This window comes from Amblyraja radiata, chromosome 1, assembly GCF_010909765.2.
Source record: "Amblyraja radiata isolate CabotCenter1 chromosome 1, sAmbRad1.1.pri, whole genome shotgun sequence".
NCBI lineage: Eukaryota > Metazoa > Chordata > Chondrichthyes > Rajiformes > Rajidae > Amblyraja > Amblyraja radiata.
Genome location: NC_045956.1, coordinates 72,288,766 through 72,310,568, shown reverse-complemented (window position 1 = coordinate 72,310,568; position 21,803 = coordinate 72,288,766). Strand labels below are relative to the sequence as shown.

The following is a 21,803-nucleotide window of genomic DNA, read 5'->3' as shown; positions in this document are numbered from 1 at the left end:
AAGCCTGAATGTTAACAATTTGCCCACAAGCTAGTTTCTAGTATTTCCACTTGGGGTGTATGCAAGCCATAGTTTTAAAAGGGACAGTCAAGGTTTGTAGAATATCGCAGACCAGTACTAAGGGCAACACCATAAAAGACTTTGCAGAATGTGCACAAACACAGCACTTTTTGTTTCATTCTAATAATCTGCAAATGTAAATGGAAAGCCAGGCATCTGTTGACAAAAGGTTATTGCTGATACAACCTAACTTCAAGCATAACTTTGTTTATAACTTTTGATAAATCACAGTAATATTTATATAGTTTTTTCTCAATTATGATCATCTTTTATTATGCAAAAACATTTCTGAATGACATATGTATCACTGCAATGCTTTGTGCATGACTCCATCCATTATTGATAGTAACAATTTATAATATTGTGGATGGACATGGATAAGTCATAGGACCTATATGCTATATGTGAAATCTAAAGCATTAGTTGAGGTTCCTTGCTATCTAGATGCATACCATATCAAAAGTCATATGCCAAACAGTAATGCACTTTGTTTAAAATGTAAAAAGAGTATAAAGAAGTGTGCATGATAATTTTTTCATCCATGTCTCATCCATGAGATCAAGTGATACTGTTGATCATTACTGGAGGTTATTGTTCTTTTCAAATGCTACCCTGGGTTTTGCTCATCTGCATTGTCTTACGTTTAAGCAGTTCTTTGATTTTAAATTCTTATCCTGTTTTCATATCCTTCCATGGTCTTTCCTCAGCCTATGTCAAATCTCCTTTAACCTTATTACCTTTAAAATAACTCTATGGTCTCTTCATTGTTCCCAAAATTAATCGCCCCTTCATTGATAGTTGTGCCTTTAGGTTTCCAAGGTCGGCAACTCTTGAATTCTCCCAACAAGTATTTTTGACTACATGTTTCTTCTTTAATAGACGTCTTAAAACTGACTTAATTGACCAAGCTTTTGATTAGTTGATTAACTTTGTGATTTGTTTTTTGTTTGATGATGCTCCTATAACATACTTTAGAATGCATGAACTCTGCACATATGACAGTTGTTGTGCTTGGTAGCTACTTCAATGTTCCAGCTCTTATTGGACTAGCTATTATTGGAAAAGAATATCTCTATTATTCATGAAATTACTTTGTTATTCCTTCTGTCCCTCTCACGCATCATGGGGACTGTTACTGAAGAACACTGCCCACTGCAGTGAGGATCAGAAATAATCAATTCCAAACCCAATCCAACCACGTTATTCCCTTATCATGTATCTATACACTGTAAATGAACTGATTGTAATCATTTATTGTCTTTCTGCTGACTGGTTAGCACGCAACAAAAAGCTTAATACTGTACCTCGGCACACGTGACGATAAACTAAACTGAACTGAACGCTACTAGTCGGATCCCAACACAAGCTAATTTAGTTTAGTTTTTTGTCACATAGACTGAGGTACAGTGAAAAGGGTTTTCACTGGAACAAAAGAAGACACATTTCAAACTAGAGAACATAGAATTCCTACATAATCCTTGTGGGAGAGCAAGAGAAAACACCAGGAGACACAAAAAATTGTAGATGCTGTAAAAAAACAAAGAACTGGAGGAACTGGAGGTCAGGCAACATCTGTGGAGGTAATGCCAGATGATATTTCAGGCCAGAACCCTTCAAACAGATTTATTGATTGAATTGTTATTTTTGGTGTACATTCATATTAAGTTAAACAAGTGAAATAAATCGGCCTGATCCATCATCTGCCCATTTCCTCCACAGATGCTGCCTGACTTGCTGAGTTCCTCCAACACTTAGTTCTTTATTGGAGAAAAGACATGCAATACCACACTTAAGCTGGTATTGATCAAACACAGATATGGTAATACCGAACAAAATCATCCTGACATGGATTAAATACAGAGTTGGGTTGACACAACATGAATCTGAATGTTTTAGTAAAATATTTATCCAACCAAGCTCAAAACTAACGCATGTAGTTGGGTCTTGTAAGGGTCAGGTAGCAATACGTTATAGTACAGTAAATAAACAGAATAATCTTAATTTTTTCTCTTTGCAGCCGGCATGAATATGAGCCCAGTTTCCAGATTAAAGAAAACCTGGTCTAAAATCAAAACAGCCAAATTTCATATCCTTGAGGTAAGTACAAGCAACACAAAATGTAGTAAAGTGCAATCTCAGCCTACTTGACTGCTTTAACCATATGCATCTAATATTTGTGTGTACAAGAAAGGAAATTATGAATAAGTATCGTTGACACATTTCTGTTCATTATCTATTATCCCTTATTTACTGAAGTTCATTAGGCAATATTTATGACCTGTCGTCGGTAGTATACTTTATTATGGAATGCATATCTGTATTTTAAATGACTAACAATATTGGAAGAGTAGTGTTTCCAGCGACTTGAATTGCTTTTTTGGTGTATTTCACTCAAATTCAGCTAAGTGAAATAAAATGAGGTATTCTAAATGCAAGTGTGACAAATACAACGTGAGCTTCCACAATCTTTTGCAAACGGTGTAAACCATGCATACTCTAAGTTAAATTAATACCAGAACAGCAGAATGCAAAGGGAGAATGTCATTGTTCTGTTGTCCACTAAACACGCGTGACTCTTGAAACAAAGTCAATGTTTTCAAGTCTGAAGACGGACACAAAATGCTGGAGTAACGCAACGGGTCTGGCGGTATCTCTGGAGAAAGGGAATAGGTGACGTTTCGAGGTTGAAAACCTTCTTCAACCAGTCATGGTGGGTGGAAACTAGAGGTATGGAAAGGTTCTGAACAAATCAGAACTGGCCCCGATGACCAAGAAAAAATGGCTTTGCCCATTAAACAACCAGGGCCCCACCTACATTGATTTAATCCTCTAGTTTCTAATAGTTAAACTCGTTTCCAGCACAACAATGGAGTTTAATTAAGTTTTATTGAAATGCAGTGGCACTTAGCATCTCATTTTGAAAGCTTTTTTACATGGAATTAATTTACCAAAAACCTGACCATTAACGAGAGTACACAATATCTCTTATAGATCTTTTATGTCAGTTTCAGATAGTTAAAATCAGGTTACTCACAGTGGGTGAGCTGGTTATCTTCATTAAAATGCACACTTGTAATTAAATCTTTCATCTGTATTTATAAAACTGCACCAAGCCATCACATAAATGTGGCTAGGAATATTTTTTAAACAAGCACTAAATAAATAAGCAAAAGTTCTCAGCAAGTAAGGGAATAATGAATAACTTTATTTCTGTCATTATTCAAAAATTGGTAGATGTAGAAATGTGAAGCATTATTTCACTTTAGCACAATTCGGACCTCAGTTGTCAACTTTATCTAAATGTTCACTTTGGGTGGATAAAGTCAAATGATGTATCAGATTCAAAACATAATTACCTCTTTCAAGAAAAAGGTGTATGTGAAGTGTTTGCCAATTTTATGTTGCAGAAGTATTATTTAAATTTTGTAAACGGTTAATTGCCAAAAATGACACATCTGTAAAGGTAATAGTGGCTCGTAGAATAATCAGGACAGGTTGAACGCCGTTTTCCGGCACCCTCGGTTCCAGAGCCCTTCTGGATTATCCATTTTTCTGGACCAACAGAGATCACGTGATAATGAAACAACATTACAACCCTTGCCCGCTAATGATATCCCTCCCGTGTGTCTAAACTACCATGGAGTGCCAGAAACTTAAATAAAACAAATATAAAATATAAATTGAATTGATTAGTGGGCAAAATTAGGGCACACGGTATTGGGGGTCGAGTGCTGACATGGATAGAGAAGTGGTTGGCAGACAGGAAACAAAGAGTAGGGATTAACGGGTCCCTTTCAGAATGGCAGGCAGTGACAGTGACCGCAGCTAATTACAATATACATCAATGATTTAGATGAAGGGATTCAAAGTAACATTAGCAAATTTGCAGATGACACAAAGCTGGGTGACAGTGTGAACTGTGAGGAGGATGCTATGAGAATGCAGGGTGACTTGTACAACTTGGGGAGTGGGCAGATGCATGGCAGATGAAGTTTAATGTGGATAAATGTGAGGTTATCCACTTTGGTAGCAAAAACAGGAAGGCAGATTACTATCTAAATGGCGTCAAGTTGGGAAAAGGGGATGTACTACGGGATCTGGGGGTCCTTGTACAGCAGTCTATGAAAGTAAGCATGCAGGTACAGCAGGCAGTGAATAAAGCGAATGGCATGTTGGCCTTTATAACACGAGGAATCGAATATAGGAGCAAAGAGGTCCTTCTGCAGTTGTACAGTGCCCTAGTGAGACCACACCTGGAGTATTGTGTACAGTTTTTGTCCCCTAATTTGAGGAAGGACATTCTTGCTATGCTATTCTTGCAGCATAGGTTTACAAGGTTCATTCCTGGGATGGCGGGACTGTCATATGCTGAGAGAATGGAGCAGCTGGGCTTGTACACTCTGGAGTTTAGAAGGATGAGAGGGAATCTCATTGAATCACATAAGATTGTTAAGGGCTTGGACACACTAGAGGCAGGAAACATGTTCCCGATGTTGGGGGAGTCCAGAACCAGGGGCCACAGTTTAAGAATAATAAGCCATTTAGAACGGAGACGAGGAAACACAGTTTTTCTCACAGAGTTGTGAGTCTGTGGAATTCTCTGCCTCAGAGGGTGGTGGAGGCATGTTCTCTGGATGCTTTCAAGAGAGAGCTAGATAGGGCTCTTAAAAATAGCGGAGTCAGGGGATATGGGGAGAAGGCAGGAACAGGGTACTGATTGGGGATGATCAGCCATGATCACATTGAATGGCGGTGCTGGCTCGAAGGGCCAAATGGCCTACTCCTGCACCTAATGTCTATTGTCTATTGTATCAATTTCATACATTGAAAAATACCTGGTGGTATAAACTGCATCTCTGGATGTTCATTTTCTCTGTTGCTTGAGCACATTGATTTCATTTAAATAGCATTATTATCTTAACTCACTGGCTTTCAATTGTAATTTCCCATTTGCCTTTGACAAAATTCCCTTCAACTTCATCTGCTATTGTATAATTTGCTATTTTATTTTCCTTTTTCACAATATATTCAGCCAAATAATCACGTTCAGGTCAGGTTATGTCAACTCATGTTGAAGAAATGCAGCAAAGCAACATTGCTGTGTTTTTAAACTAAACATTAACACAATTCAAGTATTGTGTTATATATAAGATCTGAATTTTATTGAAATAAATTTTATAAGGGTTTTATTAAGATCAATTATTCTTTCATGTTTGTTAATTAAAATCCACATTGTAAATATCAATTCTAATGTGTATTTTTCTTCTCTAAAGTAATAATTGATCCTGCTTCCTTTTCAAGCATCAAATGGATCCATCCAGCAACTTCTACAATTACAGGACGGCTTTACGAGGAGCAGCTCAGAGATCAACGACAGCCCATAGCACCCGGGAAAAGGTAAGGGATGAACATGCACAATAAAAGCATTAAAAAATCCTCCTGCTCAGACATGTTACCTCTGATAAAATTGAACACGGAAAAGGCTTATAAAAAAAAAAATTGGAAGCTTTTTTTTATTAGTCTGTATTTTGCTCGCTGTGATGACCATTTATTAACAATCACTCAAAGACTTTTCACAGGCATCTCAGCTGACTTCTCTGTGCTCAGGACAAATTCAAAAAGTACACTCATCCATAATTTGTATATGGAAATCAAGACTTGCATCTCCTTCATACAGTGTGCTGTTACCAGCCTGGCAGATAGACTTAGCATTGAAATCACTGCACTGGTATGTTTTAACCTACCAGTTTCACAGTACAAGTGGGTGAGAAAGTTAGATCATGTACACTCAGGAATCATACATTTTTTAACTCCTGAATATTTTTTCAAACATATATCTAGCCATGAAAATATAACTACAAAGATGGAGTCCCCTTACCTTAAATTAGTGTCGGGATTTTTAGAATATTACAAGTATCTCTGTAGAAGTGTAACCATGAAATATATAACTAAGATTCAAATAGCTTATAGAACAGGTTGAGACAGGTAAATGCAGATAGTATTTAAGACAGATAATTTATAAAATTGACAGCAAAGCTCAAGATAAATCTTTAAAGTTTAAATAAATCCTGCGGCCAGTGTACCTGAGGAACCATATCTTATACTTTTGAATACGCTGTCCAGGGGGGTAGCTTGTAGCTTGTGGATAAAAATTGGAGGATTGCGAGGGTAAATCATTGTGCCATCCAGAGGTAATGATGCAAGTGCAGATGGGCATTAATTACCTGGTTGCAACTGGGTAGAAAAGAATCAAGTCAGATGAGGGCAGCCCCATCAATCTGGAATGTAGAGGAAAAGCATTGGAGGATAATGTTTTGGTCATCTGTTAAACGCCAAAACAGGTGGTAAGGTATAATACACATGTGTTTATCGGATTAAAGATACAGCAGGGAAACAGGCCCTTTGGCTCACCGAATCCACGCTGATCATCAATCACCCTTTCACACAAATTCTACGTTATTCCAGTTTCGCATTCACTCCCTACACACAGGGGACAATTTATCCAGCCAATTAACCTACAAACCCGCATGTCTTATCGGATGGGGGAGGAAGCCAAGGAACCCAAAGGAAACCCATGCGGTCACAGGGCGAAAAACAAACTCCACCCAGACTGCACCTGAAGTTAGGATTGAACCTGGGTCACTGATGCTGTGAGGCAGCAGCTCTACCATCTGAGCAACTGAGCTACCCATGTTATTGTTATTATTTAATGTTACTCATTTACATTTTTTGACAGATTGTAATTCCGTTCTGCAGTCTATTGATCAAGGACATTTACTTTTTAAACGAGGGTTGTGCCAACCGTTTAATGAATGGACATGTCAATTTTGAGGTGAGAAAACGTAATCTTATTTTATAAAGAAATGTTACTAAAAGTAGTAAATGGCAAGTAATGACAACTAGAAAAAACAATCAAACTTGTCAAAGAAAGCAATCAGTATTTTTTTTCCTGGTTGTTTTTACATCTTATCTTTCAAACCCATCCCTTTCTTTACTCTTGGAGTACCTCCTGCTGTAGTGTAATCTCTTGGTACCAAGAGATACCAGTTCTTTTGATATGTTCATATTGTGATCCTATTGTTGGCACAAGTTAAAACCTCAGCATGCAAACAGTTGAAGTGTCTGGCTTTGTAAATAAACCGTAAGATCTTTTGGGTATATCTTACATATCCTCCAGCTAAATGCCATTGCATAGTCATTACGTTCCATTTACATATGTGGTCATTTGTGAATCGTCACTCTCTTTGTCTCTGTGTTATCTGATATCTATGGTTTCCTGTTTGAGTTTAGTTTATTGCCACATGTACCGAGGTACAGCGAAAAGCTTTCACTGTTTGGTATTCCCTACGACAGTTATTTGTTTTTCTGACAGTGGGAGTTTGGAAATACTGATGTATTACAACCTACTTCCCCATTGTCCGATCCCACACATTTGGAGACTTGATCATTATGCTGTCCTATCATTAACAACAAGAGTGTCTAAATGAATGTTATATGTTGGCATATTTTGCAGGAAGAGAAATGTTGGTAAGATCACATCAGAATGCAGTCTAAATGCAGTTGTAGAAGATGATGCATTAGGGCTGGGAAGGCCATTGGAGTCTGTGAGAATTTATAGGAATTTCAAGGCTGGTTGGGAAGAGGACTCCCAAGGCAGTAGGAAAACAGGAACGATGAACTCCTGCTAAAATTTTAAAAAGTGATATTCCAATGATGCCTTTTTTAAATATAAATTAAATTTGAAACAGAATAGCTAAACCATAAAAACTTGAAATTTGCAAGCTTTTTTATGTCTGAAATGTGAGGAAGAGAAATGGAAGATACAATACAGATGGGAAAAACACCAGGAGAAAAATTGAACAAAAGCACAAGCGAATTGAGGTTCAGCAACAGCAAGTTAATACATATTAGTAAACAATAGAAAACAGTGATTGGACTCGAATTGGAGTAAAGTTCGATTGAATGTTAAACGCAAATTGATAAGGCAGGAAATATGCTAATTGAATTCTAAGCTGTAAAATTAGACATTTAATCTATTAAACATTTATAGAAAGTACGAGAGGACAGAAGGGTTGAAATAAATATTTTAAAAGTGAAAAGCAGAGCAAGCTAAAGCATTCAATGTGCGTAATTTCATGCATGGGTGAATATGTGACGTATGTAAACGTGATCAATGTGAAATTTCCACCTCCATGCAGAACAGGCGTTGCAAGCAGAAATGCTGACATGAGTGTTTTTAGTGAATTTGATGTGTTATGTGACATTTTTAATATATAATTGATGAAAAGATATAACATAAACAATGCTACATTCTCCCTAGTAAGACAGCAACAAAAGGACAAGAAATTAAAACAGTAATTAAATAGATAAAGAAAAGTCTTAATATATCCATTGCTAGCTCACAATGGCTTATTTGTCACAACTGAAAATTGAGCTCCCTTTTAACATTTGTTTTACTTGCATATTTCTCTTATTTTAAGTTGAAGCAGGGTAAAAATAATTAATACATAACCTGGGAGTGATACTTAAGGGGCTGTCCCACTGCGGCGACCTAATCTGCGAGTTTAGAAGAATTTGCCCTCGACTCAAACTCGCAGCATGGTCGACACGTAGTCATAGGAGGTCCTATGAGGTCACTTCATGCTCTCCTTCATGCTTGAGGGAAATTCCCGCCTCAGCTGGGTCGCGGAAACATTTTCAGCATGTTGAAAAATTTTCCACGAGTAAAAATTGGTCGGCATGGTTCTTTTGAACTCGTACTGCAGTGGAGTGAAGTTGCTATGTAGTTACAGGCAGTCGAGGGCAGCCGTAGGAAATCTCCTTCACTGACTGGGCATTTTAATTGGCTCATTGGAGTTTTCAGGACCAAGGAAAACCGACCGATAGGTTAAATGCCAGCTAAACTTGATTAAATGTTGTCTGACCTTAAATGTGTCTCCTCCCCCTTCTCCTCCCCTTTCTCTCCCCCTTCTCTCCCCCTTCTCTCCCCCTTCTCTCCCCCTTCTCTCCCCCTTCTCTCCCCCTTCTCTCCCCCTTCTCTCCCCCTTCTCACCCCCTCTCCCCTTCTCTCCCCCTCTCTCCCCCCATCCCCTCCGCACTCTCTAAAGGACTTAGCGTACACTGTGCCAGCCGTCTTTAACCTTCTGTTCATCGCGGGTGTGAACTTCAGTCAGCGCTCCCCCGCTTTCCCTGGTCCCCGCCTTTGCGATGTCGGTGTGTGTGTGTGTGCGTGTGTGCGTGTGTGCGCGCGCGCGTGCGTGCGTGCGCGGTCGGTCCATCCACCTCACGGTTTCATGGCTGACGGTCGACCCACTTTGAGGCTTTTCGTGCTTGAAAGTCGAAGACACTCTTCTGAACTCACGGATTAGGTTGCCGCAGTGGGACAGCCCCTTTATTCTTTCACAATTGCATTTCTACATTTGTTTATTGCCGTAAAAGATGCTGCTCACAAGAGCTCGCCATAAAACCCTTGCTACCATTTATTGTCTCATTTGGTAGATCTCCAGATTACTAGGTTTGTGATTGGTAACAACACATATCACTTCACCACAGACAGAGTTCTGGTGTTTCAGGGAGCTACGTTGAATTTGTGTCTTGTAATGAAAGGGCTGAATAATATTTTATGAGTAGTTGTTCTCATATCCCGTATACCCTATGGACATTGAAAAAGACTACTGAGGCCGTTGAGCCCGTGCCTGCTCTCAGAGCTATCCTATCAATCCAACCCTCCCACTTGTTTCCTGTTCAAATGTCCATCAACTCCACTCTGATGCCCTGCCATCTCATCTCTGTGGCTCCTTAACTGAACTCCTTAAAGAAAATTGTAAGCATTGAAGATGCAATCAATAATACCAATATATATATATGCATGTGATTTATTTGGTATCATAGCAGTGATTGGTTAAATATGACTGATTTGTTGCCATCATTATAGAATAAAATGCATTTTAGTTTGAGAACTGCAAGCATTCACTCATTAGTATACCCAGTAGTAATTAGACACATTGGTATTCCCAGTAGTAATTACACATGTTGATATTGGCAGTAATTCCTACCTTGAAATGTTCTGCTGAAAATTATCCTGAACAAAATTATGTTCATGGTGAAGTCACCATGATTATTCAAATGATTATCTGATGGTGAAATCTACTTGCACTCATCGTTGGCGTAAGAGTATAGAGGGTTAACTCCGCCTGAGGTTATGGGTGCTGCTGGTGAGGACATCTGCAGTGCTCGCTCGTCTGTCGAGAGGCTAAATGTGATTCTGCTGGGTTGGAACACATTGCGCAGCCACTGGACTTCGAGTCTACCAATTGCAACAGTAACACAATTGAAAATGTGCTTTATGTAAAGGTTTGCAAAGGGATTTATATCTTTTGGTGCATGGCACCCCATGCACTGATGGCAATCTAGTGCTGCTGAATCTACTACACGGGTCAGCAATCTGAACAACTAGGTAGTGGAGCCTAGACAATAGGTTGAATGGCCAGCCCAGTGGTTAGCAGACTGAACCAGGATTCCACCATACATCAACCCAATATGAAACATTGTCTCACCTTCACCACTAACTGAAACTTTCTCTGTTCGGTAACAAGATTCAGGTGTTTAGTCTGAATACCTAGCAGTAGATGTCGTACTCACGTTGTGCTCAGACCATTGAGACCTTTTTGATTCAATTGCCTGATTGAATTAAACAATTGTGTATTTATTGTCAATTTATTGTCAATTCTGATGTATGTTGATATCCTTCAAGATATGTTCTGAAACATTATTTGCAAATATTTGATATACTGTTTCTGCTTCTTTAAGAAATTCTGGGAGCTGGCAAAGCAAGTCAGTGAGTTTATGACCTGGAAACAGATGGAGTGTCCCTTTGAGCGTGATCGTAAAATCCTTCAGTACCTTCTCACTGCCCCTGTGTTCTCTGAAGATAGTAAGTCATTATTAGATACATCCGAAAGGATTTGTGTTGCATGATAAAATCTATTCATTTTAATGAATACAGTGGTGGAAAAACCTGCTGGCAAACAATACCAAGAAAATGACAATAATTAATTTTAGTCCAATCAGAAAGGTTTTTAGATTTTACCTGCAAATGTTATTAGCATGACTTGTAGGCTTTGATACTAATAATAAATTTAATGTATCATAAATGTGGATATCTTTATATACTTGCACCACTTGAATCAAATATCTATACTGTAGCTTGTAAATAACCTGCATGGTTCAAAATATATAACTTTGGTGAGACTGCATTTAGAATATTGTGTTCAGTTCTGGACACCATGTTTTCGGAAAGATATTGTCACGCTTGAAGGGGTTCGGAAAAGATTTACGAGGATGTTGCCAGGACTAGAGGGTGTGTGCTATAGGGAGAGGTTGAGTAGGCTGGGTCTCTATTCCATGGAGCGCAGGAGGATGAGGGGAGATCTTATAGAGGTATACAAAATCATGAGAGGAATAGATTGGGTAGCTGCACAGTCTTTTGCCCAGAGTAGGGGAATCGAGGACCAGAGGACATAGGTTCAAGGTGAAGGAGAAAAGATTTAATAGGAATCCGAGAGGTAACCTTTGCACACAAAGGGTGGTGGGTGTATGGAACAAACTGCCAGAGGAGATAGTTGAGGCTGGGACTATCCCATCGTTTAAGAAACAGTTATTTAGTGCAATAGTGGGATCTTTAACTCTTTTAAAATACGATTATATGTTGAAATGGCAATGCAATTCCATAAAACTATTAAGCATTTCCACACCAATATTTCAAGCAGTAACTTCTAAGCCAGATGAATGATATGTTATTGGATTGGCTGGTAGCTAGAGAAAATATCCTGATTTACAACAGTGGCCATTCTAATATTTAATAATTTCCTGAATCAAATGATTTTTGAGCAATAAAACATGATCCCTTTATTGTATTATAAAGGAGGAGAAGCTAAGCCACAGCTGGAGCCTTTCCTGCTGGCTTTGAAATTCAAATTGGAATAATGGAAATCAAAACAGTATCTTTCTCAGTTATACCAAACTGTCAGATTTAAACTACATGTCTCTGCCGATCCTCAGCAAACAGGATTCGTGCATCAAAACAAAGATTCACCTTATTGAAATCCCTGTTACCATGGAAACACAGCCTTCCAATGATACTTGCCTTGCCTCCTGTTTATCATCTAAATGAATTTGTTCTTCACGCCTGGATATTATTCTCCTTGATTTTTCTTGACTTTAACTGATTAATTAGCAGTATAGTGAGGCAAGTGTGAGATGGGATAGGAAATGTGTCTTTTATCATCAGATTTTGATCCAGGCACGGAAGCAATTAAACATTGAATTCAACAATTTTGGGTAACTTTTAACAACCCCTGTCCTTTCTCCCCCATACCTTTTCCCATCTTCTGCTTTAATCTCCGGCCTTTGTTCAAACCATCTGCCCATCAAAGTTCCCCCTCACTTTGTGCTGCAATTCCCCTCTCTCAGATTTTTTCTCCCCCCCACTCCCTGAATCAATCTGAAGGGTCCTGACCGCAACCATCACCTGCCCATATTCTCCAGAGATGCTGCTGATGTAACACCGCTGAGGTACTCCGGCACTTTGTGTGTCCTTTTGTGTAAACCAACATCTGCCGTTCCTTGTTTATACATGGAAGCAATCTTCTCAGCTGACTTGAGAATGCTGTCCCACGCCACTTGAGAATGGCTTCTTAAGTGATTAATGCAATATAGAATACAAATAAATTTGGTGGGATGTTGCTGGGATATAGGTCAAAGCAAGAAAGAAAAGACCATCACAATATTTAGCGCTGGCTCATGTCCTGAGCTATCTACCTCGTTTGTGACCATCGGACTGTCCTTGATCAGACTTTGCTCGCTTTATCTTGCACTAAACGTGATTCCCTTATCATGTATCTATACACTAAATGGCATGATTGTAATAATGTATTGTCTTTCTGCGACTGGATAGCACGCAACAAAAGCTTTTCACTGTACCTCGGTACATGTGACAATAAACTAAACTGTAACTATCCTCAGTGAGAGGACTTGGAATCCATGCTTTGGTAGGATGTGAACATCTGTACAAGTGTCAGTTTGCAGAGTGACGGTCTGCAGCTTTCAGCAGGCTGCCTTTCGACAGGCAGCTTGTATGCCATTCTTCTTCTTGCGAATGAAACATAAACCAAAGGAATAGTTAGATCTCAAGCCGGGTGTTGAGCAGCCAGGTTGTTGTCTCTGCGTCAATGTCTGCCAGGCCCTGAGCTGCATTTGATGGGTGGTAGAGCGGGCTCCCAGAGATGACATGGTTGGCTGTCTGTTGTTCTGTTGCTCTGGTGGAGTCCCTATCTCCACATGCTGGCATTGAAACACCCAACTCCAGTACGAAGTCTGTTGAGCTTCACCCATGCTCCTCTGGGGAGGTCAGACCCTGGACTGCTTTTATCTGGTGAAGAGATGTAGCTGTGTAATGGAGATGAGGTTGCCTTCCACTCCTGTGACCACTTGGTGGCTATCCACTGTATGCCATTGAGAATCTACAGGTGCTTCTCATGCTTTTGATCTTCTGTCTTAACAGAGCTCCTAGGGAAATCTATCCAACCAAGAACCCACAGGAACCTGATTTCTTTAATTAAGGGCTTGGAAATACTGGGTGAACAGCATTGAAGAAAGGCGAGCTGTTGAAGAGATGCTCTGGTACAATAGGGCGACCTGAGCATTTCCTGCATTTAGCCATAGAGTTAGATGCAGCACAGAAATAGCCCTTTGAATCACTGAATCCACACTGGCCATTCAGCAATCATTACATTTTTCCCATTTTAATGTTAGTATACTTCTATCATCTCTCCTCCCCCCCCCCCCCCCCCCCCCCCCCATCTGATATTCTACGTGTCTTAAAAAGGCCAGAGCTTTAAAAAGCAGAATTGAGTTATAGCAATAATAGTATAATACTGTATTCACTGTTGTTTTGTTCTTCAGCACTTTATTTGGCATCCTATGGAAGTGAAAGCCCGGAGAATAATGTTGAAAAGGAGAGGTGGAAGACTTTAAGGTAGACATCAAAACTCAGCAATCCTTGTATGCAAGTTATTTCAGAATAAACCTTACAGACCTACAGAACATCCTCATCAATAATTACATTCTTCACTTTACTTATTTTTGTTTGAGGATCAATAGGATCAGTGTGTTTTTGATGTATTGGCAATAGCGATCTTTCATATTTAATCTCTATTGAACTTCTGCCAAAGCATAAATGCTGGAGATTGAAATATGATAAGCGAAGGGAAATTGAGCTGTCACATTTTAAATGGAATGTACCATTGTAATCCCTTTATAAGGAGTACAGGTGGGAAGTAGACTGCCTTTTTGCAAATTGTTCTGCTTGCTCTGTACAGTATCAGTTCTCCAGCAAAATAGATAAATGTAGGATTTCCCAGGTACCTTGTGATTGAGATTTGGATTCATGGCAACAAATGAGTGGACGAAATATAGATTTTCTTTATTCCGATTCTGGAATTCACTCTTTGGTATTTATAAATGTTAAAACAAATTCAGGACATGTAATTTTGTATGTTCAAGATTGCAACATTTGTACACGGTCTGAGAGTGCACAACAGCAACACTGCTGACCACGGATGGTAGATTTTGAGGAGGAGGGTGGTGGTGGTGGTAGTGAGGGAGCAGTGGATGAGGCAGGTTCAGAAAGGTAAGTGGTATTTGCAGAGAGAAAATCAGAGTCTTGGAAGGCAAAGGCCTAGTTCCCAAACTTGGAGAAACTAAATTATGAGTAGTCAAGAGGCTAGTGCTCGAACAACACTGATATCTTAGAGAATTGAGACAGACACAAAATGCTGGAGTTACTCAGCGGGCCGGGCAGCATCTCTGGAGCGGAGTGACATTTCGGGAGAGGGATTCTAGACATATGGAAGGGTAAAGTGTGAAAATGACAGATCAAAGCAGTCAATATAAAGGAAAAAATGTAGAATAGTTCTCTGTTTGTTGAGGGGAAGGTGACAAGGAGGCATACCATCAGTAAAATTAATTGAATTGAATTGCATTGAATACTTTATTATCACATGTGACAAGTCACAGTGCACTGCCGCTGGTCTCTGCCGTCTCCCGTGCATGTTTGGCCGCCTCCGTTCCCATCCAGTCTCCTCCGTTCCCACCTTCGCAATGGAGCCGAACAAGCTCCGGGCAGGTTTGGCCGTCCGCCACGCCTTTGGGGCCTTCCGGGTGCATTGAGATTGCTGCACCTCGATAAAGGCCTGCGGCCATGTTCCCGGTCCGCAGCCACGGCCAGGCAGGGGAAATCAGAAGGGCAGTAGAACTAATCTGAGAACTAGGGTGGTGAAGCCTTGCGGCAGAGGTGATGACTCGCAGGTTGACCCATGGTCGAGGAGAGCATGGGGGAAACTGCTGTGAGGGAAGGGAAGGGACGAACAATGGAGGACCCGGCGTCGGGGGGCCGACGTAAATAGCGGGGGAAATAATGGACAACTGCTTTGGGGTGGGGGTGACTTTGTATGGGGCTTCTATTTGTATACATTGGGTATACATGCAAAGAATGTCACTGCCTTGTCACATGTGGCAATAAAGTATTCCATTCCATATTACAGGGGGGCTGGGATGGAGAGAGAGAGGGAAAGCAAGAGTTACTTGAAGTTAGAGAAATCAATATTGATACTGCTGGGTTGTAAGCTGCCCAAGCGAAATATGAGGTGCTGTTCTTCCAATTTGTGTGGGCCTCACTCCTACATTGGAGGAGACCCAGGCCAGTATGGGAATGGGAGGGGGGAGTTAAAATGTTCAGCAACCAGGAGATCAGGTAGGTCTAGGCGGACTGAGCGGAGGTGTTCAGCAAAACGATCACCGAGTCTGCTCTTGGGCTCGCCGATATATACCGGTAGGAGTCCACACCTGGAACAGCAGTTACAGTAGATGAGGTTGGAGGAGGTGAAAGTTAACCTCTGCCTCACCTGAAAAGACTGTCGAGGTACCTGGACAGAGTCGAGGGAGGAGATATAGGGACAGATGTTGCATCTCCTGCAGTTGCAGGGGAAAGTACCTGGGGAGGGGGTGGTTTGGGTGGGAAGAGATGAGTTGAGCAGGGAGTTGCAGAGGGAACGGTCTCTGCAGAAAGAGGAAAGGGTACAGATGGGAAGACATGGCTAATGGTGGAATCCCATTGGACGTGGCGGCGACATAGAAAATAGGTGCCGGAGGAGGCCATTCGGCCCTTCGAGCCAGCACCGCCATTCATTGTGATCATGGCTGGTCGTCCCCAATCAATAACCTGTGCCTGCCTTCTCCCCATATCCCTTGATTCCACCAGCCCCTAGAGCTCTACCTAACTCTCTCTTAAATCAATCCAGTGATTTGGCCTCCACTGCCCTCTGTGGCAGGGAATTCCACAAATTCACAACTCTCTGGGTGAAAAAGTTTTTTCTCACCTCAGTCTTAAATGGCCTCCCCTTTATGCTAAGACTGTGGCCCCTGGTTCTGACGTTGGAGGATTATGTGCTGTATGCGACGGCTGATGGGGTGATAGACAGTGGTGGACTGGGTCTAAAAATATTGGTTGCCAGGAGACAAAGGGGGCCCACTTCATCAGGGGCCCACTTGCCATCGGGCGAGTTGACACCCTGGCCAGTCCGCCAATGGTGATAGGTGAGGATTAGGAGGCTCGGTCCCTGTTGTTACTGGGGGGAGGGGGAGCAAGAGTGAAGCTGCAGGAGACCTGTGCGAAGCCATGTGAGGCTTAGAGAAGTGTCTGACTGGAATCGGATGCAGTTCAGTTAGCCCCATTATAGGAAGGATGTGGAGGTTTTGGAAAGGGAGCAGAGGAGGTTTACCAGAATGCTGCCTGGATTAGAGAGTATTGGATACATGGAGAGGTTGGTCAGACTTGGATTGGTTTTCTGGCGTGTCGGAGGCTGAAGGGAGATCTGATAGAAGTATATAAAATTATGAGAGACATAAATAGTGTAGACAGAGAACCTCGGGGACATTGCTTTAAAGTAAGGGGCAAAGCTAAAGGAGATGTACAAGGCAACTAGTGGTGGTTGTTGGGGCAGATATGATAGTGACATTTGAAGATTTTGGATAGGCACATGGATATGCAGGGAATTGAAGCATATATATTACCTGCAGGCAGAAGAGTAGTTTAATAGCATCACGTTAGGCATGGACACTGTTGTCCGTAGGGCCTGATCCTGTGCTGTACTCTTCTATCCTCCATAAGTAAATGATGGCGAGGGGAAGAGTAGAGAATTTTGAAAACCAGGGTAATGGGAACTTAATTGATGGCCAGCATATATCAGTGAGCAAGTCAGTAGGACTGAGTATAGATTAGATAAGACTCTGAATTTTGGATAACGTAGATTTGTTTAGTTTAGTTTAGAGATACACCGCGTAAACAGGCCCTTCAGCCCACTGATCATCAGCGACCCCCGCACACTTACACTATCCTACACACACACTAGGGATAATTTACAATTATACCAAGCCAATTAACCTACAAACCTGTACGTCTTTGGAGTGGGAGGAAACCGGACGTCCCGGAGAAAACCTACGCAGGTCACGAGGAGAGCGTACAAACTCCGTACTGACAAGCACCCGTAGTCAGGATCAAACCCAGGTCTCTCGGGCTGTAAGGCAGCAACTCTACCGCTGTGCCACCATGCCACCACTAGTTCCTGAGGAATGACACCCCCTCCTACTTATCCCTGGACCATGACCCCACAGACGAGCACCAGGCCACTATCTCGAGCACCATCACTGACTTCATCAACTCCGGCTCCCTGCCCCCCCAAGCCTCCCACCTCATCGTTCCCCAGCCCCTCCCGGTCCAATTTTACCTTCTCCCCAAAATCCACAAACCAGACTGTCCTGGTAGACCCATTGTCTCTGCCTGTTCGTGCCCTACCAAACTTATTTCCACATACCTCGACTCTATCTTATCCCCCCCCTGGTTAAATCCCTCCCTACCTATGTTCAAGACACCTCAGGCACTCTCTGTCATCTCCGGGAATTCCGTTCTCTAGGCCCCCATCCCGTCATCTTCACCATGGATGTTCAGTCACTCTACACCTCCATCCCCCACCAGGAGGGTCTCAAAGCCCTCCATTTCTTCCTCGACCGGAGAACCAACCAATCCTCGACTACAGATACTCTCCTCCGCCTAGCGGAGCTGGTCCTTACCCTTAATAACTTTTTGTTTGACTCCTCCCATTTCCTCCAAATACAAGGCGTAGCTATGGGCACACGCATGGGTCCTAGCTATGCCTGTCTCTTTGTAGGGTACGTCGAATAATCTTTGTTCGAGACGTACAAGGGCCCCATCCCCGACCTCTACATCGACGACTGCATTGGTGCTGCCTCCTGCACCCACACACAACTCACTGACTTCATCCATTTCACCACCAACTTCCATCTGGCACTCAAATACACCTGGACCATTTCCGACACTTCACTACCATTTCTTGACCTCACTATCTCCATCTCAGGTGATAGACTTCTAAACTACACTTCTTCCCATCCTGCTTCCTGTAAGGACTCCATCCCCTACTCCCAACTCCTCCGTCTACGCCGCATCTGCTCCCAGGCTGAGGTGTTCCACACCAGGGCATCGGAAATGTCCTCATTCTTCAGGGAACGGGCGTTCCCCTCCCATACATGAGGCTCTCACCAGGGTTTCTTCAATACCCCGTAACACTGCTCTCTCTCCCCATCCCCCACTCTTAACAAGGGCAGAGTCCCCCTAGTCCTCACCTTCCACCCCACTAGCCGTCACATGCAACAAATAGTTCTCCGTCATTTTCGCCACCTCCAATGTGACCCCACCACTCGCCACATCTTCCCATCTCCCGGCCTGCTTTCCGCAAAGACCGCTCCCTCCGTAACTCCCTGGTCAATTCTTCCCTTCCCACCCGTACCACCCCCTCCCAGGGCACTTTCTCCATGCAGCCGCAAGAAATGCTACACTTGTCGCTTTACCTCCCCCCTCGACTCCATTCAAGGACCCAAGCAGTCGTTCCAGGTGCGACAAAGGCTCATCTGCACCTCCTCCAACCTGATCTATTGCATCCGCTGCTCTAGATGTCAGCTGATCTACATCGGTGAAACCAAGCGTAGGCTTGGTGATCTTTTCGCTGAACACCTCCGCTTGGTCTGCAATAACCTACCTGATCTCCCGGTGGCTCAGCACTTCAACTCCCCCTACCATTCCAAATCCGACCTATCTGTCCTGGGTCTCCTCCATGGCCAAAGTGAGCACCACCGGAAATTAGAGGCGCAGCACCTCATATTTCGCTTTGGCAGTTTATACCCCAGCGGCATGAACATTGACTTCTCCAATTTCCGGTAACCCTTATTGTCTCCTCCCCTTCTCAGCTCTCCCTCAGCCCTCTGGCTCCGCCTCTTCCTTTCTCCTTCCCGCCCCCTGCACTCTACATCAGTCTGAAGAAGGGTTTCGGCCCGAAACGTTGCCTTTTTCCTTCGCTCCATAGATGCTGCCACACCCGCTGAGTTTCTCCAGCACTTTTGTCTACCTTCGATTTTCCAGCAACTGCAGTTCCTTCTTAAACAAGAATTCATGAACTGGCCAGCTTAAAGCTCAGGATGACCAGTGGATATTCAGTCATCAAATGGTTGAAAGTAATTGAAATAATAATTCACATGAATACAGAAAGCTGAGAACATGATTACTTTGCCATTGTTTTTGTCAGAAAGCATAAAATTGACAGTTGCTCCTCCATGGTCCTGTTTCACTAATTGGTTGCTTATGCACTTAAAATGAATATGTTTATTTTTCTTTCAGGTCAAAATTTCTATCTAGAGTTTAGCCTCAACATAAAGTGCTTTATAATTGGCACCAACACAATGTTTTTCAACAACTGATTTTCAAGAGCAAGAGACTTGGACAGCAGTGGAATAAAAGTTATGCACGAACAACAATGAATCTCAATCAGAGCGAAACAGAGATTGGAAGCCTATTTCACTGGTCATAGACTACATGCAATTTTTTTTTTGGGTTCTGCTGGCTGTTAGCAATTTCATTGTGAACTGAGAATCTCAGAGTTGAGAGTGTGGGTACACCTGGTTGCAAACCTCCATATTAACTGGTCTGGTGGACGGATTCCTGAGATTTGCTGCTGGTTACTCTGCAGTTTCAGACAGAACCTCAGGCCTGGGTGCTGGTCTCCACCTGGTCTTATAGCTATTGGGATCAAAATGACCTGAGATGGCTGCGGGTCAGTATCATCGGGAAAAAAAGCTAATATAATAATGTTCATGACAATGGTCATACATATATTGTACCAGAAGGCAATAGATTTGTATGATATGGCAAGTTAGTTAAATCCATGACCAAACTGTTTACATAGAACATACTGTAAATATCTCATGTTGAAGTATCAGTTACATCTAGGTAGGCTTTGGGATACTCTGAGATTTAAAGTAACTCTGAAGAATTAAAATGGTAGAATGTTATTTTGGTATTTGTTTGTAAGAATTAAAACAACATTTTGGATTATTTTATAAAATGTTTAGTAATCACCATATACTTGAATATCATCACAAAGGCAGGGATTTTCTTGACAGGAATACTTGCAAAATTGTCGATTAAATTGTAATCCGTCATTTAATCTGCAGAAGTCAGCATTCTGTGAGTCACATCAGCATTAGGATTGTGCAATATCCTGCATTGTGAAGCATTTATGACTTGCTTGCAATAGGTGTAAGCATTTAAAAATATTTATTCCAAATGCATAATGAAAGACATGTGAACTCAGTAGAAAAAAAAATGAACATGGTTCTGAAAAGTTAGTGCCAGTGATTCATGACAAGATACTGTACATGTTATAATGCATGTGAATGATGGCTGAATTTTGTACATTTTCTTCCTGCCATTATCTTTTTTTTTAAATATTGTGGTTAACTTATCTGTATATAACTTTTATGCGTACATCATTATGCATTTTAAATGCTTAGTTGCTGAGAAGGGAATTAAAAAAAATACTGTGGTGATTTTGTAAAATAATGAATCTTCTTTCACTGTAAGATTAATTTTATACTGAATTTTGGCGTAGTTCAATCTATAGTTTACTGATGCAATAGAGAGAAAATTCCAGTCATGCATTAGCAGTTTGACAATTTTATGCAACAGTAGTGTTTTGTGTCAACAAGTATTGGTGAATCTATCTATATGTACGTCGAATACTCCTGTGCATCACTATTGTGGGATCCAATGGCAGCATTAATACTATACAGCAGGAAGGATTGCACCATCTCCCCACATGATGCATGCTTTCATCTGGGTGTCAACCCCACCATATACGGGATTGAAATACTACACCTTCATACACAAGATAGGAATGCTATTACTAAGCACTGCTAAATGTGCGATTGGTTGTTTGTGGACAGAGCAGAGAGGGCTTTTTACATTATAAATACAATAGGAAAATATGGTGAATGCTGTCCTCCTAAATACATGGAAAATTGTTACCTGAGCTTTTGTTGAACTGACCAAGCATATTAAGCAATCAATCAATCAACCTTTATTGTCATCTTGCAAGCAACAGTTGTACAGTGCAAAATGAAAAGATGTTTCCCAGGGAATAGCGGAGCATCGCACATGAAAATTAAAACATTTCACACATAATACTAAAAACAATCCAGTCCCTGATGGAACAGTATAAATAGTTAAAAGCAGGTAAAACACAACGTTAAAATACAATAAACCAATCATAAAATGTCCG

General features: G+C 41.5%; 1 protein-coding gene across 2 annotated transcripts in view; it reads left to right on the top strand.

Moving 5' to 3' along the window:
* The window catches only part of rasgef1b (RasGEF domain family member 1B), an 85,154-nt gene extending 63,577 nt beyond the window's left edge, over positions 1 to 21,577 (top strand). For both annotated transcript variants that reach the window (XM_033024059.1, XM_033024067.1), the window contains exons 9-14: positions 2,078 to 2,157; positions 5,362 to 5,457; positions 6,797 to 6,892; positions 10,870 to 10,993; positions 14,023 to 14,095; positions 19,865 to 21,577. In XM_033024059.1, coding sequence (XP_032879950.1) covers positions 2,078 to 2,157; positions 5,362 to 5,457; positions 6,797 to 6,892; positions 10,870 to 10,993; positions 14,023 to 14,095; positions 19,865 to 19,889 — 494 coding nt within the window. In that variant the 3' untranslated portion in view covers positions 19,890 to 21,577. The remainder of the gene's footprint in view (positions 1 to 2,077; positions 2,158 to 5,361; positions 5,458 to 6,796; positions 6,893 to 10,869; positions 10,994 to 14,022; positions 14,096 to 19,864) is intronic.
* Positions 21,578 to 21,803: the final 226 nt, after the last annotated feature.